The sequence below is a fragment of the Aythya fuligula genome, chromosome 2, assembly GCF_009819795.1.
Source record: "Aythya fuligula isolate bAytFul2 chromosome 2, bAytFul2.pri, whole genome shotgun sequence".
NCBI classification, from domain to species: domain Eukaryota; kingdom Metazoa; phylum Chordata; class Aves; order Anseriformes; family Anatidae; genus Aythya; species Aythya fuligula.
The window spans coordinates 30137803-30155864 of NC_045560.1; the positions used below are offsets into that span (position 1 = coordinate 30137803).

Sequence of the window (18062 nt, forward strand, 5' to 3'; positions counted from 1 at the left end):
CTTGTTCCAGGTAAGGTAAACACAGCCTAGATTTACTTTGGATGCTGCAGCATGCATTGTAGAGGGGCCTGAACTGCTCCAAGGTGCTGGATGAAGACCCTTCCTAAGACCTATCAGCAAGGTGATGTTTTTACTGTTTAGCAGCCAAGGGAAGTCCCAGCAGAATACTGCATTAATGCTGCTGGTACAGAACTTGGCTTTTTATAGTTTGCATGCTATATTATGGGTGTACCCTACAACAAGTAACTTCCTACTTTTTGGTTGGTACCTAATCACAGAATCACAGAATTTCTAGGTTGGAAGAGACCTCAAGATCATCAAGTCCAACCTCTGACCTAACGCTAACAGTCCCCACTAAACCATATCCCTAAGCTCTACATCTAAACGTCTTTTAAAGACCTCCAGGGATGGTGACTCCACCACTTCCCTGGGCAGCCTGTTCCAATGTCTAACAACCCTTTTGGTAAAGAAGTTCTTCCTAACATCCAGCCTAAAACTCCCCTGGTGCAACTTAAGCCCATTCCCCCTCGTCCTGTCACCAGGCACGTGGGAGAATAGACCAACCCCCACCTCCAACCACTGCTACAGCCTCCTTTAAGGTATCTGTAAAGAGAAATAAGGTCACCCCTGAGCCTCCTTTTCTCCAGGCTGAACAAGCCCAGCTCCCTCAGCTGCTCCTCATAGGACTTGTTCTCCAGGCCCCTCACCAGCTTCGTCGCCCTTCTCTGGACCCGCTCAAGCACCTCGATGTCCTTCTTGTAGCGAGGGACCCAAAACTGAACACAGTACTCGAGGTGTGGCCTCACCAGAGCCAAGTACAGGGGGACGATCACCTCCCTAGCCCTGCTGGCCACACTGTTTCTTATGCAAGCCAGGATGCTGTTGGCCTTTTTGGCCACCTGAGCACACTGCTGGCTCATATTCAGCCGACTATCAACCATCACTCCCAGGTCCTTCTCCGCCTGGCAGCTCTCCAACCACTCCTCTCCCAGCCTGTAGCTCTGCTTGGGGTTATTGCGCCCCAGGTGCAGGACCCGACACTTGGTCTTGTTGAACTTCATGCAGTTGACCTCAGCCCATCGGTGCAGCCTATCCAGATCCTCCTGCAGAGCCTTCCTACCCTCAAGCAGATCGACACACGCGCATATCTTGGTGTCATCTGCAAACTTACTGAGGGTGCATTCAATGCCCTCGTCCAGATCATCGATGAAGACATTAAAGAGGACCAGCCCCAGCACTGAGCCCTGGGGAGCACCACTACTGACTGGCCTCCAACTGGACTTGACTCCATTTACCACGACTCTTTGGGCCTGGCTATCCAGCCAGTTTCTAACCCAATGAAGCGTGCGCCAGTCCAAGTCAAGAGCAGCCAGTTTCTCGAGGAGAATGCTGTGGGAGACGGTGTCAAAAGACCACATCCACAGCCTTTCCCTCGTCCACCCAGTGCGTCACTTTGTCATAGAAGGAGATCAGGTTCGTCGAGCAGGACCTGCCTTTCATAAACCCATGCTGACTGGGCCTGATCGCCTGCTTGCCCTGCAAGTGCTGCGTGATGACTCTCAAGAGGATCTGCTCCATGAGCTTCCCTGGTACTGAGGTCAAACTGACAGGCCCGTAGTTTCCCAGGTCTGCCCTCCGGCCCTTCTTGTAGATGGGCGTCACATTTGCTAGCCACCAGTCAACTGGGACCTCCCCCGATAGCCAGGACTGCTGATAAATGATGGACAGTGGCTTGGCCAGCTCCTCTGCCAGTTCTCTCAGTATCCTTGGGTGGATCCCATCTGGCCCCATCGACTTGTGCACATCCAAGTGCCGTAGCAGGTCACCAACCAGTTCTTCATGGATAGTGAGGGCCACATCCTGCTCCCCATCCCCTTCCACCAGCTCAGGGTACTGGGTATCCAGAGAACAACCGGTATTGCCGCTAAAGACTGAGGCAAAGAAGGCATTAAGCACCTCTGCCTTTTCCTCATCTCTTGTAACTAAGTTTCCCCCCGCATCCAGTAAAGGATGGAGATTCTCCTTAGTCCTCCTTTTTGTGTTGATGTATTTATAAAAACGTTTTTTGTTATTTTTAATGGCAGTAGCCAGATTGAGCTCTAGATGAGCTTTGGCCTTCCTAATTTTGTCCCTGCACAGCCTCGCAACATCCTTATAGTCCTCCCTAGTGGCCTGCCCACTTTTCCAAAGATTATAAACCCTCTTTTTTCTCCTAAGATCAAGCCACAATTCTCTGTTGAGCCAGGCCGGTCTTCTTCCCCACCAGCTCGTCTTTGGGCACGTGGGGACAGACCGTTCCTGTGCCATTAAGATTTCCCTCTTTTAGAGCGCCCAGCCTTCCTGGACCCCTCTGCCCTTCAGAACCACCTCCCAAGGGACTCCACCAACTAGTGTCCTGAGCAGCTCAAAGTCAGCCCTCTGGAAGTCCAATACAGCGGTTTTACTGGTCCCCTTCCTGGCCTCGCCAAGAATAGTGAACTCCACCATTTTGTGGTCACTCTGCCCAAGACAGCTCCCGACAATCACATCCTCCACCAGTCCTTCTCTGTTTGTGAAGAGAAGGTCTAGCGGGGCGCCACCCCTGACACGCTATTCTTCCCGCCTTCATTTAGTTCTCTGTACAAACCAATATTTTTTTTTTTTTTTTTTATACAATAGCTAGAGTTAATTTCACCTACTACATTTAAAGTCATAAGAGTTATATGTGTAAATCCCTGTACTTAGAGATAAGATAGTCCTTTATGCCATTTTAATCAATCTTTGTCATGGGTATGTTACTTAATAGCTCTGTCTTCCTATAGAAAATGAGCAACTTAAGGGAAATGAAACTTTTCAAAGATACATTTTCCTTCTGGCAGTCTATGAAATACACCATAATTATCCTCTTTTGATGAATAACGTTTGAAAGAAAATGAACATTCTGTGCACCAAAAGGTATAATACAATGACAATCTCAATTGCCTTGTAAATAAAAGGAAATTGTTTTTCTACTATGATCTATATTGCACAGAAACCTATATACATGCTTTATAAATATAAAACCAAATCAGACTATCAATCTATTTCTCAAGGTTCTACTACTTCCTTCTAACAATAAAAATCAGTATTTCACAGCAACTAGGAATGGTATTTATATTTCTAAAAGATTCAAAGTGTGTTATGAATTATGGACTCCATCCCCTAGGCTGATTGGTGTACTTGCATGAATAAGGCTCTTTCTGAATACAGAACCTTGTGAGTAATAAAGGTATATAGAGGAAAAGAAGGTATCCTAAAGCTCTGCTGCTGTGGGGGGAGGAAGAAAGAGGAGAAAAGACTTTTTTATTGGCATAATCAAAATATGAGTCCTGTAGTACATTGCCTTATTAGGAAAACTCTGCTATTTTTAATATCTTGGTAAAGTGAATGTTTGACTTTAAGATCTTACAAACAAAAGTGTACAACACACAATTTAAGTAAATGTGCCATTTGTCCCTTTTTGATAGCTGTTGTCCCGGTATACATGTTCAAGCTGTAAAAGAGAGGAGCTAAATCCACAGTCATCAGTAGCTATTATGTTGAAAAGGTATTTGAATATAAACTTACCCCTCAGATAGTCAGAAAAAATCCAAGTTCTCAGTTAGAAAAATTACTTCTCTACTGAGAAGACCTTCTACGTGCACTTACCAGAGCCAATACTTTGTCATGTTAAGTAGCTGAGCACCTTTCTCACCTCTGCACTATGTCTAAACTCCCAAACCATTGCTTAAAGACAATAAGTAGGAATTTGCTAATGTGGAAAAAGAGAGTGACATTTTTTTTCCTCCTTATTATTATATTCATGTATCCACAGAAATAAAATATTGCTAAACAGTGGAAATACATCACAATATGAAGCATTCTGCTCCACAGCTATTAGAGGAACTGCCAAAAAATGGAAACTATTGTATCAATGGAAACAACTTAAGAGTTGCATCCTGACTTTTGGAAAGATGCAGGTCCTGGATTTACAGGAACAGATGATTCCATCTGAGCAAATTGGCAAAGGTTGCTTGCCTTCATTGGCTTTGGAGAGATTGCAAATTCAATGATCACCACCTCCTACACCGATGAACTACCTCAAGAAGCTGCTTTCGGTGGGACAGCAGTTCCCAGTAGCTATTAAGCTGGAGACATGGAGCAAAATGCCTGATGTGGTGGCCAGTTGCTGCTACTCTGCTGATAAAAGAGGCAGTGCACAATGATTGAGTGACACAACACAAGTGCATACAAAGGAAATGGGATATTCAGTGAGCCATTCAAATTTTTTAAAAGGTGACAAAATAATGCAACCCAAACTAAAAATGGGGCAATATATAACTCCACTGAATGTAACTCCACTTCCTAACATTGCCTGTACTATAATCTGACTGGTGCTCCCCCAGCTCAAGTGCACAACACCTGGAAGTTATACTGCAACAAGAATTTGCACATACACTGGAAAGACAGACATTCTGCCATGGTCCTTTCTGTACAGTGAACTAGGGACTTCAGCATTCTTAAAGATGAGGGATACTTTAGCATTGTATCCAGAACAGAACATGGTTCTACTCATCTAAAACAAACAAACAAAAAAAACCAGTTTGAATTTAGATATGTATTTCAAAAGGTTTAATGTTTGAAAAAATATCTGGATTAGAAGAGTTATCTTATTTATATTTAAGGCATTTCTCTGCCTTCCTAGTTTTCTAGGACAGAAAATAATGTGCCAAAAACCTTGAAAAATGCTGCTATTTTCAGAGCAATTAAGGAAAATTTAGGAAGAATTGAAAAATTGAAAATATCATACAAGGATAATTTTGTGTTATTTGCCATGCAAAGAAATTGAGGTATATCTCTAAATGAAGTGGATGTGTGAATGAAACATTCAAAGCATTTTAGATTCATGTAACTTTATATCCTACGTATGTAATGTACATCATATGCATGTTTCCTAAATTTTCACACTAGGAATAAGTTCCCCATGAGTTTTATAGTACTTTACATTTAAATAATACTGGATTCTTCTCCAGAATTTCATACACTTATTGCTTTGACTTAATGCCTTATACGTGTGTCATCAGTGATTAGTTCGATTTAAATAAGCATATTAGCATGCATATGGATACTCCTTCCACTTTACCTTTTCTGGGACCTGCCATAATTCTTCTAAATTTTACCTGTTTTGCTGCTTAAGAAACTTATTTTCTTCTTTTTCTCTCTTTCTTTCTCTCTTCCTTCCTTCCCTCCTTCCTTCCCTCCTTCCTTCCTTCCTTCCTTCCTTCCTTTTTTTTTTCTTCCCTGATGTCTGTATCAGACAACTTGTAGGTCTTATTGGGTTGCTTTCATTAGGAAGAGAACACCAATGTGAGATTTTCTTTCTTCATACTTTCTCTCTTATTGTTACAGACAAAAGAGCATTTTCCTTAAATATAGGAAGACAGAAGAGACAGAAGGCAGTCTCTTTGCTTAGCTAACAGTTTTATAGTCAGAATTCAGCTGAAAAAGCTGTCTTCCTCTTCACTTTTCCTAAGAAATATCTCAACAGATTTTCTATTACTCTGTTTAGTGCTTTCCCTTTTCACTATTCTTTTTCTATTGTCCTTCACAGAAATATAAACCTTTACATATATTATCCAGAAAGGTATTTCCAGAATATACATCCTACTTGTATCTTTGCTTTGGAAGTATATATAGACACCTCAGCTTGTGTACAGACTCTTCTTGCAAAAGGACTGTAAGTGTTTTGCAAGCTAATGATTTTTTAACCTAGCCCACAACAGTGTGCATTACTAATTATTTCATTTGTTGTTTAACTGATTTAGTCACTGTTTTTCATGGGGTAGACATATTTCTGCTTGCTGGAATTATGAATAACAAATGTGTTACCTCAAGCTATTGAATGGATATTTTTTTATAAACTTAAGGTAATTTTCTCATTTGACTTTTTATTTTCCTTTCTTTAAAATAACACAAATAACCTACAACACTGGTTACTAGAATTGGTATATATCAATAGTACTTGTATTCTTCAAGTTCTGTACGTATATGCACAAAAATACCTACTTAGGATTGTCAAGACAGCAAGTAATTAAATGGTTCTATTTAGGTGCTCTGTCTAAACAACATCATTTTGCTAGGTTCAACAGGCTTTTGTGGACCAGGTCAGAAACAGCTATATTTAGTTATTTTTCCATGGCGATAATGTGTCGATGTGTATCAATTTATCGATGTGTGGTAAACTGCCTAAACAAGATACAAAGTTAGAGAGATAAGGTAATCTAACTATTAAATTATCTGTAGCTTTCTATAATTGCAATCTTATACATGTCTTGTACCATACCATAAATAAACTGATACTGATCTCACACTATATGCTGAACTGGAACAGTTTCTAACTTCTCCAATGTAATTCATTCATATTTAGAGATCTCAAAATTCATAATAGTTAGGAAATTTTAAACAGCAATGAGTAATCATGTGGCCAAAGCATATTTTTTGAAAGACCTCCAGAAATGTAAATAATGTGCTAGCCCAGAAAGCTGACAAATTGCCTTTAGAATTCTTGTTAGAAGTCCCCTATTTCTATGAAAATTTGGGATAGGATGTTTTCCTTCCCCTGTAGGATGGAAATTGATACCTAATGAAAAAAGGTATTTTCTCCTTTTCCACTGTGTATGGAAGTTTTGAAGTGTTCTGAGGCCTTCATGCCCTCTGTGTGTCCCCTGTTTTTGACTGTAGAATAATATGTATCCAGACAGTTAACTATATCTAAAATTTTTGCATTTCCATTCAGAAATTCATAATGCAGTTATTAACCAAGATTTCCACATAGAATTACGGAATTGTGGTATGCATTAGGTGCTGTGACATGAATGCATACATGTACTATGTTGAAATGCTATAGAAGTCTGGGACATTGCTGAGCAATAGCTCACTGAAGTTCTTTTAACAAGCTGTGCAGATCAACTTGTTGACTACTTGGTTGAGTATCAGTGTGCCGGGTGATGTACAAAATAAATAAGAAGGAAGTATTGTACTGAAATATTTACCGTCTAAAGATTTCAACCATTAATAGTTCATAGATGTTTCCTTCAGGAATGAATCCATCAAGATGACTGAAACTACTCTTGTAAAAATAAGTTACGTAGATATTTGCAATGAAGTCTTAAGAGATTTTGTTATTGTTTAGCCCCAAGAGGCAGCTCAGTACCACACAGCTGCTCGCTCACTCTCCCCAGATGGGATGGAGGAGATAATTGGAAAGGTAAAGGTGTGAGAACTCATGGGCTGAGGTAAAGTCAGTTTAGTAGGTAAAGCAAAAACTGTGCATGTAAGCAAAGAAAAACAAGTAGTTCATTTGTTGGTTCCCATCAGCAGGTAGATGTTCAGCCACTCCCAGGAAAGCACAGCTCATCATGTGTAATGGTTTCTTAGGAAGACAAATACCATCATTTCAAATGTTTCACATCCCACACACCCAGCCACACCCCTTCTCCTTCTTTCCTTCAGCTTTTATTGCTGAGCATACAACAGTATGGTATGGGATATCCCTTTGGTCAGTCTGGGTCAGCTGTCCCGGCTGTGTCCCCTCCCAGCTCCTTTAGCATCCCCAGCTCCTTGCTGGTAAGGCAGCACAAGAAGCAATAAATAAATAAAAGAAACCACCAAAACAAAACAAACAAACAAACAAACAAAAGAAAACACACACACCAAAAACTTGGCTCTATGTAAGCTCTGCTCTGCAGCAGCTAAAACCATTCGTGTGTTATCAACACAATTTTCATCAATAATCCAAAACACACCATTGTGTGAGCCTCTACAAAGAAAATTAACTCTATCCCAGCCAAAATGATGACTGACTTTAAAAGAGATTGATGACCTTAAAAGATACTACATTTCAGGACGGGGCTCTAACTAAATTTCAGTAATGACAACAAAACAAAGAATAAAAATACTCCCCCTAAAGGAATCTGACTCCACTCAGCAAAAAGTTTAATAGAGAAATTTTCAAAAGAATAATTTCCCTTTCTCTCAAAAGGCTTTAAAATTCAATTTAGTATCTCTGTGAGGAAGAAAGTTTTGCTGTTCCATACCTAATATAAGTGACATATCTTTCACAGAAGATGTGTTTTCATGATTCAACTTATGTTTTGGATGTCATTTCCAAACATCAACTAGCTTATTTATGTTTCTCAACTCATACTTTAGTTTATATGCAGTATGTTCAACTTTTTATAGAAGCAATTTTGGCATTTTCAATATCTGTATACGTTTACCCAAAATTCCTGTCAAATACTGTTCATGTACCTTCATGGACTCATCTACCTTCGTGGACTGTCACGTATGTGGTTATATGTTTTTCTGATACATTGAGTTTGTGCAATATAAATGGTAATATAATACAAATGTGCAATATAAATGGTAATGAGAAATTAGTAAAATTAAGTTAGATTAGTTAAAGAAGAAGAAAGAAGAAGGAGAATAAAGAAAAAGTAGAAAGAGGAGGAGGAGGAGGAGGAGGAGGAGAACCCAATTCTTTCCCTAATAACATTTGCTGAAAGACCCTCTATATGCTGCATTTCTGGATAGGAACTAAATTGAAAACTGTAGTATTTGCTTCCATTAACAAAGAATAGGATAATATTTAGTATTATTATAGCCTTAGCTAAGTAAGGTTTTCTTTCTAAAGAGTTATATGAAAACAGATTTGTGCAATTAACTTACATGTTTTTACACAAAAATGTCAAAGCCAGTCAGCAGTTCAATAGAAATATGTATGATACATATAGACACACAAAAACCTATACACTATCAGTGCCAAATCTTGTTCTTTAGCTCATGAGATGAGCTGGGAATGTATTTAAGCAACAAATATTTTAAATTGCTACATTTCAACATATCATTTTTCTGATTAAGGCTAATCAAGTTGTTTTTCAAACAGGTGTCCATTTTATTGAAGTCCAAAATTGTGGATTGAGTATGCAGAGATAGATAATAGGAAGGTAAGGAAAATACAAGCTCAATATTGGCTTCAATTGGCTACCTACACTTTGACACCAGAAAGTGGGGAAAAAAAGAGGGGAGCAGGCTTAGAGAGAGAGACATATCTGTATGATCATTTGGAGAAGATTTTCCTGCAGTGATGACCATGCTGCATATACTTGGCTCACATTAAGTGACAAATCCAAGAGCAGAGGGAGGACAGCAGCAGGACCTTGCAAAGGTTTCTTCTTTTGAAGGTTTCAATTAAAGTCTTCCCAGTTCAAAAAGAAGTGCAACAAACATGTCGAGTTGGGAAATCCTCTTTTAATCTTATTAAGCACTGAAATGCTACTGTAGATGTATACTACCCATGTATTCAGTGACAAGATACAGGTGTTCCAGCTTATAATTTTGAAGTCTACCTCTGCTTTGAAACTAGGCTTTGGGTGAAACCACTTCAGTTCACAGCACATAGTTTCTACAGTAAGGTACTTAATGTTTGCGTTATGAATACTTCTATAGATAACGTAGAATCTTCTAATCACTTTGATGTTTTAAAGTCTCTGATATTATTATTATTATTTACCTGTACAGAAAAATGCAAATATATAGTAACATCCTTCTAATATCAGCACCAAAAACAGTCATTAGTTTGAGATCACTGTTATTTATGTATTAAATACATATTTAACCCCAACAATTAAAGAAATTATAATAAATTGTTTCACTACTTATCAAAAGGGTCGTGTTCCATCTCCCTATGTTCAGAAGCAACAGAAAAGAAAATATTTTTATGAGTCCATTACCCATTAGCCTGCTTCCGTCTCTTGAACACTGACAGAATACCAAGATAGTAGTGTATGAAGAAGCTCAGCAACTGGTAAGACTTCAGGTGACAATGTGTTTGGTAAGTTACCCTGAGACAATGAGAATATATGAAATTGCTACAACACAGAAAATTTTGGGTCCTAGTACCTATTGCAGCTGCAAAGCCATAAAAAAAATACTTTGTTCCTCAACTTTTGTTATCCAGGTAAATTAGCTGGATTAAAACCACACCACATATTAAGATATAACTAGTGATTTAAAAAAAAAAAGATTGCTGATAAAATACAAAAAATAAGATACCCAAAACTAGTAAAAGGACCATAGTAACATCAGACAGTTAGTCTTGATATTTATTAAGTCTATGGATGCTGGAACCACTGAAGCAGGAGATATTATTTCCATAAAATAAGAAGTAAAGAAAGGAAATAAATAAATAAATAAATAAATAAATAAATAGTTTTTGAAGTCTTCTCCCTTAAGTCTTAAGTCTGCTTATCTCTTGCTGTGAACAGAAAATTTTAAAATCACCACAACTTGTGATATATAATGATGTGTTAAAACACCTAGTATTCAGATTCTGTGAAGTAGAATAAATATTACTATTTACTGTAAGGATTTGTTGAAAGTTATGATTATAATAAAATTTAAGGAGCAAATCCTCCTAATCACTAGGAAAGTAGTAAGTCCTGAAGGAAGGATCATGTCCATACAAACAAGCTGCATCATATACAATGAAGGATTGCACACAGCAACATAGTATGGTAGCTTTGTCTTGTTATACTAAAGTAATTTTCCACAGCCTCAGTAAAAGTTTGTTAGAAGCAGGCCATGATTATTCCCAAGTTTTATGTGTACTGACATTTATAAGCATTTAAAATGCTAAGTAAGCATTTTCTTACTCCCCAGAACTCCAGGTACTTCTAGACTGAATATGACAGTAGCAAACAGTGCCACATGGTGTGCTTAGTCTGCTTAACAGGTAACATCCCATCTAATAAAAAGCAGGTTTGCAAGTACATAGATTGTAATTATCAGCATGTCTCTTTATGCCTTTGCTCCAGTGCTTCCCATCAGAAAAGCTAAATGCATAAGAAAAGAAATAGCTAAGAGCTGTCTATCCTTTCTCTTGACAAGTGGCAATGCAAGGGTTTGCAATTATAATGCAATTATAGAACTGAGGTGACTTTATGGAGCCAGGTAGCCTATATTAATCTGTAAGCTTACCTTGGCATACAAATTTCAGTTCCTTGGCATCTGTGACAGTGGTTCTTTTATCTGACCTCTTCTTTTCTGTCCGACGATGGCTACGCCTTTTCTTTGTCTCTCCCCAAAGATTTGATCCACCGTGCATGCTTGGGATGTTCAGAATGGCAATTCCTTCCAGAGAAATATTGATTAAGTCTAGCTGAATTCCATCACACTGATCAGCAAGGAAAAAAAAAAGAAAAAAAAAAAAAGAACAGAAACAAACAAAAAACAACAAAGGGTTGGGGGTGGGGGTAGAAAGAGAGCAGTAAAAGAGAAAGAAAAATCAGAATGTTCTACCTATCACTCCAGCTATTAGCAGACAAACATTTATACTGTAAAATCACTATAGCAATAACTGTTATTTTTTTGTTTGTTTGTTTCCTGTTCCAGATAAATTGTCTGTCTTACAATTTTGCAATGATACTTGCTGTTGTAACACTTGAGTCCCTTCCACATGAAACTGAATATGCCCTGCATACAGGGCATGCACAGTTTTATGGAAAAGGGTCTAAGAGCCTGATAGCACAGAACACCATGCAGATATTAGTTTCAACCCAAAGGTACAACTGGCACATTAGTGTAGAGCTATGTCTGATTAATAACCCATACTAAGAGGTAAGATTATCAAAGTGCTGATGCAGGTGCAGCATTTCTTATCCTAGGACCTCCATCAGCAATAGCTATTATGCTAGTTCTCTGAAACATGCATCATTGCCAAAGGAAAACATGGCCATTTTTAGGATTATCATTGAGGGATTTTCACTGTTTTGTGTATCATGTTCTTGAGGTTTTTCAGTATTTCTTTCACATTTAGGCAAAAGAGGTATATGGGGCCAAAGAAGAGGAATCAGTGATCAAAGAGCTTTCCAAGACTCACTAGATAAACTCCTGCTTTCAATAGCAACGCTGAACATTGACAAACATTTTATAGATATATGGTAATTTATTACATTATGGCCTTAAGTTAAAAGGAACATTAAAGGGACCATAATTTTCATTTGCAGGAAAACTATTTGGAGGACCTTAGCTTTTAAGCCTGTTGAGCAACAAACTTCAGTGTCTTCTCAGGGGGCAGAAGCTGACATTTGCAAGCACAGTTTGCCTGACATACACAAGACATACCTAGCGTGATACGATATACCTAGCCTTAAGTGACTACAACTTAGTCAGGCACAATTCTCCTCCCCACCCACATTCTTTTAGGATCCGGGCAAGCTCTTCACACATAGAAAATGTAACAAAATACTGAAGAACCTCCACAGAATTAAAAAGACTTCAGGTTACTTCAGTTGAACCTGTGGGTGTAAGCCAAAGTTCCCAGGACTGTTACATAAACTTGTACCTTAGCTGAAGGTAGATTAGCTTCATGTCTCACAACATAGCTAGAGTACACAGACATCCTGGTGAGCTACACATGTACATATTATGTACAGCAATATATTTTGCAAACATTAGATCCTACTTCTGCAATGCTCTGCTAGTCAGTAGGGGGTCCAGTCATGCATTTAAAATTGATTAAGGGTCTTATTTTGTAATTCCAATATGTAATAATCATATGTAATAATCAGGAAGAAAACTGGAAAAATAATTAACCATGCTTCAGTAACAGTCCACTGACACCTTGCAGCTTGATGCTCTGTGGGTCACTGGCATTTTGTCCTCTTTATATAAACTTTTATCACAGCTTTTAAGGAGTGCAGAACTCAAGAACAGCTGTGCATAATTATTCATTTACCCTAAAACTTTCCCAGAACACAAAACAGAACTGTATTATAATGCATACTCTGCATCTTAATGTTGTAAATCTGGAGAGTGAACAATTTTGACATTAGTTTCCATATCATATTTGCTCTTTAAGAACCTGTGTATTACATGCATATAGGGAAAGCTTTTACGTGAAAAAACATATCTGTGAGTTGGCAGATATGGCAACAACTATAATTGAAAGTGTAACTTTTTAATCAGACTTTTCTGGCAATAAAAATGTCATGGGCCTTCACAATTATTTTGGAAGCAAATTCATGTTTTTGCCCATATTTTATATGTATTAAATATCGAGATGATTAATTTTACTAAAAATTCTTCTCATGTATATGCTCACTTACTCCTATACATTCTAGATAAACAGATATTAATTTCATAATTAAAAGTAATCTTGTGTAAATACCCTGCAGGCCTCAATGAATCAAACACATACTGTGTGTCAGGCCTCCCACTGTCTTCAAGTGGAATGTACTGGCTGGATAATTAGATAGTACATATTTTTTAACCTTATTTGCATGCATATTATATCTTTTGCACACTGTCAAGCAGCAGTAACAACAAAAGTCAGATTACCACAGGGAATTCCCACAAAGAAGTCTTCATTCCTTATAATTTGCAGCCTAAATTAAAATAATTTGATCTTTGACAAGGATGAAATGTCAAGCAGAAGGGGGTCCTCTACAAGCCACGGCCTGTGGCTTCTGAAATCTGCCTAATTTATGTCAGTCACTTCTTAATACATATTTAAGTATTACACGAGAAAGATGATAAATATGCAATCTGACACCTTTGGTATTTCCCTGCTGTTAATTTATAAAGGTCTGGCGTCCCCCAAACTGACTGGAATTATTTAAATAAAAGAAGAACTGTGAAATAGGATGGCTGAGGGTCTGGCTTCCATTTTCACTCAATATTGAACACAGCAGGTAGTACACTAAGACAATTATTTGACTAGGCCTCTGAATCCCACAGTGGTGAGGAACTTTCTGAATTAGCAAAAGAAGTATTTTTTTTGTTCACACACAGTCAAGAAGTTTGCACGACAGGTAGCTCTGCATTGTCCTAACACATTCATATGCTACAACAACAAAACTCAGATGTATTCTGCTCCTTTTCTTTCCCTTTTTTTTTTTTTTTTTTTTTTTCCCTAATAGAGCAATAATAAAGCAATGATACTGCTAAAAATAAAAGCATACTTTCAAATACAGAGTATGCCTACTAGATTTAAAATAAACATTAGTGTTTCTACTTTTTTTTTTTTCTTGACTTCAGTCCCTATTCTCGCATTATCTTCTACACTTATTCATTACACCAAAATTTCCAGATCATCTCCCTGTGGAGAACATATCCATGTAACCAAGTACAACATTATGCTTTTGTAGTAGTTATGTACCATGACAACCCCATTTACACTGGATCTATGCCTAGTCTCATTATGTACCTTTCACATACATTTCACATACATTTCACATACATTCTTTCCTTCCTGCCTTCCTTTTTCTCTTCTTTCCTTTTTTTTTTTTTTTTCTCTCTCTTCCTTCCTCCCTTCCACCCTTTCTCCCTTCTGGTGGAAATAAAGTATAAGTGCTCTAAACTGTAATGTCTTAAGCTTCATTTATTGACACATTATTTAAAAAATAATTTATTTTTTTCCTTTAGAACCTGGTTCTCTTGTCAAATTTTGGATCACAGTTTGGAAATATAACCATCTCTTATTCTGAATAATGTTTTAGTAAATGCTACTTTCTTGGGTTACCAAAGAGGTGACTTTTCATGTATCCTCAATACAGATCTAAGTTATAAGAATTTAGTGTTAAAACTGTGCTCTCCATCTCAAACAGAATAAAAACTACAGAACTTAAAATAAATCACTGTATATGAGGAAAGCCAGACTTAACTACGTTGGAAATCAAATACATGGTTGAATAAATATTTGCCCACAGAATGTTTGATCACCTTTTTCTAGCTCAGAGATATAGATCCTTAATCTTTGTGGATTTTGTTCATTCAAAATTTGGCTGTAGAGAAAATACATTCTTTGTGGACTTTGTTCATTCTGAAATAGGTAATCATACACCAAGCTCTCACTTACAGGAACATCCCCAAGCAAGGGGCAACAGGTTAAAAATAAATAAATAAATAAATAAATAAATAATGAAAACAGCACAACTCCCAAGTGTTTACACCATACAAGAAATATTAGATACAACCATATTGGTTAAGCATTGTTCATTTAAATGTAATTTACTTGTAGTAATATCTGTAAATAACTACCTCCTAATAATTCTTGTGTAAACATTTTGGAAACTGTTTCCCCTATGATTTTTGTTCCTAATTGTAGGAATAATGAGAATGGACAGGATAGAGAAAGTGAATATTAACAAACACATCTTATATACTGACAATGTAATATTCTATTGGTAATAACAGTGTTACTAATATGAATTGGTAATAATTATAAAACTAGTATCAGCAGCATCATGAACTTGTATGCATATTTGTATTTAACATTGGATGTTAACGTTTCATCAATCTTTTGATGACTACAATCAAACAGTTTAAGAAGGTAACATCTTCTTAAAAAAATGAGACTATGTAGGATTTTTGCTGAGTAGAAATATTTTCTTAGGAAAGCCAATCAAATTCATATTTAATCAAAAGGTACATTTAACTTGCAGTATATTCAAACTAAATCTAATGAGGTAAGCATTTCTTCCAATAACTAATCAAGTATTTTTGAGGCTATCTGTTCTTAAACCCAAATGTGTGAATAACTGTCCTAGTAATTTTATTTATTTATTTTTTAATTTTAAAGAAATGTGTGTGGAAAAAAGAGAAAAAAAAAAAGCTGTGTAACAGGCAAGTTTGGCACCACAACCTTACAGGTTCAGTCTCAGTATTTGCTACTGTTCTACTACCAGATGTTCCCTTCAGATCATTTCATACTATGCCTTTCAGGAGTCTTTAACCTAACTATCATACTCTTACCATACCTCTCCAAGTATTTCATACTCCTATACAAATACTCCATCGACATGAGGAGTATCTCATTACAGTAGGCAAAAGAGAACACCACAATCCTCTTATGAAACGATTTAATTATTTAACTTAAATTCTCAGATTTGTAACCTCACTTATTTCACATTTTTCACATTTTTAATTTACTTATTTATAAATACCAGCCACCCTAACAGTTTATGTAATGTAGCCAATTATTCAGTCATCCATCAAAGTAGCAGTGGCACATCATTTTAAATTCGTATTTTGTCTGTAACTATCCAGTGTCCTTTCAGTTAATGTTCAATGCATAATGGAATGATGACCCCTCGTGCAGAAAGAAAAGCTATTTAATTAAGGGGAACAAATCCAAAAAACATATATCCTTTAACCTTTATTCAGGAAAGTAAGTACAATTTTAGGGAATTGAGTTTTAAAGGTTATAAAAACTTGGGACCTAGAAATAATAAGTAATTTTTTTTTTTTTAATTTTAATCCTGCAGCAGCTCTCACTCCCTCTGACAGTCTTTCATTTTTCCATCTGACCTAGCCACACTCCCTATTGATTTCTAATGTTATATTTCACCTCTTGACCTCGTCTACTGTATTAAGACTTCACTAATCATCAAACTGAACTTTGTTCCAGTGTTCAGGGCTGCACTACAAATAGACATGATAAAAATAATATTTTGGAATATAGGGTCAAAAGGATGTGCACTGCTTTGCCTTGTTGGATTCAGGCATTCTGCACCCTTGCTCCCTGAATTTCAGCCAAACTAGTGACATTTCAAAGATAAAGGCAACAATTAGTTTCTTACTTCTATTTCTACAGATTCATGCAGCTTCTTACAGGTGGCTGAGAAAGTTTCCGAAGTGCCAAATTCAAAATACCAAAATTTGTTCTTCATTCTGAAACAAGAAAAAAAAAAGAAAGAAAAGAAAAAAGATCTTATTCACTATCAATATGTGACAAAACTGATCATCCTGTCTTCCATTATAAGTAATGGCAAAGGCTTGGGAACATGTGACATCCCATTCGAAATAGATGAGCTCATAATTTTCAAAGCTTAAATGTTGGTGTCAAGTTGTATGATATCCCCTAAAGGGATAACAGAAATGTGTTGAACTGACAGGTTCAAATGTACCTTTGACTTTTCTTTTTCAGTGACTATCAGAATATTTTTTGACACTTAACCAGTGACATGCCTCAGAAAAAATGTATCGATTTTATTTCATGTCTTACACCTACTATATGATTTCTGATTCATGGTTAAAATCTCCATCCTGCAGAGAACTAGAATGTGCAAACAAGGAACTCCCATTGTGAAGAAGAGTCAAGACAAAAATGTAGCTTGCCTTAGGCTAGCTGAAGGTAAAGGTAAATGGTTATTTTTCCTGATGAAAGGTATTCAAAGAAAATAAAAATTCTAGATCTAACAATCTTTAGATATTTTGCAGTAGAAGAGTAGTATTACAAGATAATTAACTCATAAACACATTTTAAATAGGTGACAGAACCTGCATTTTGAAGTTCATCAATAGATTCTACAGAAAAACAAAGCAGGATATAAACACTAGTAAATTGCTTAGTTTATCATGACAGCAGGCAGAGATTACGTTTTTTTTTTCTCGTCAAATACATAAAGGCTGCACTTCTGTTTTACCATACTTATTACACACTGTTAAATACAATCAGGACACCAGCAGTACCATTTCAAATAAGTATGCACAGTTTTGTTTAACTATCATAAGTAATTACTATTGTGTAACAAAATGAAAAGCTAAAAATTAAAGAAAAAAAAAAGAAACAAACAAACAACAACAACAAAAAAAAACAACACTGAATTAGAATTCAATATTACACTTCAAAATAAGAAATAAATTCTTTTATGAGGAAGAACTTTATTGTTCAGGTGACAGAGCACTGGAAAAGGTTGCCCAGAGAGGTTGTGGAGTCTCCTTTGGAGAGACTCAAAACTTGTCTTGATGCAATCCTATGTAACACCCTCGGTGACCTTGCTTGAGCAAGGGTTTTGGACTAGATGATCAATGGAGGTCCCTTCCAATCTCAACCATTCTGTGATTCTGTGAAATCAGGTATGAATACAAAGCATCCACCTGTATAAGCTATACTTTTACACAAACATTGCAGTGTGCTTGGAACTTGAAAAACTGAGTTTGCCTGAGTTAGAAGTGAAGGAGTGAAACTCAGATTACCATCAGGCAGCAAAAGTACAAAACCC

At 36.9% G+C, this 18062-nt stretch overlaps 1 protein-coding gene across 9 annotated transcripts in view; it reads right to left on the reverse strand.

The window, feature by feature from the left end:
- The window catches only part of DGKB (diacylglycerol kinase beta), a 361100-nt gene that overhangs the window by 68465 nt on the left and 274573 nt on the right, over window positions 1–18062 (reverse strand). For all 9 annotated transcript variants that reach the window (XM_032182678.1, XM_032182686.1, XM_032182684.1 and 6 more), the window contains 2 exons: window positions 16638–16728; window positions 11035–11230 (listed from right to left, as the gene is read on the reverse strand). In XM_032182678.1, the coding sequence (XP_032038569.1) occupies window positions 11035–11230; window positions 16638–16728 (287 nt within the window). The remainder of the gene's footprint in view (window positions 1–11034; window positions 11231–16637; window positions 16729–18062) is intronic.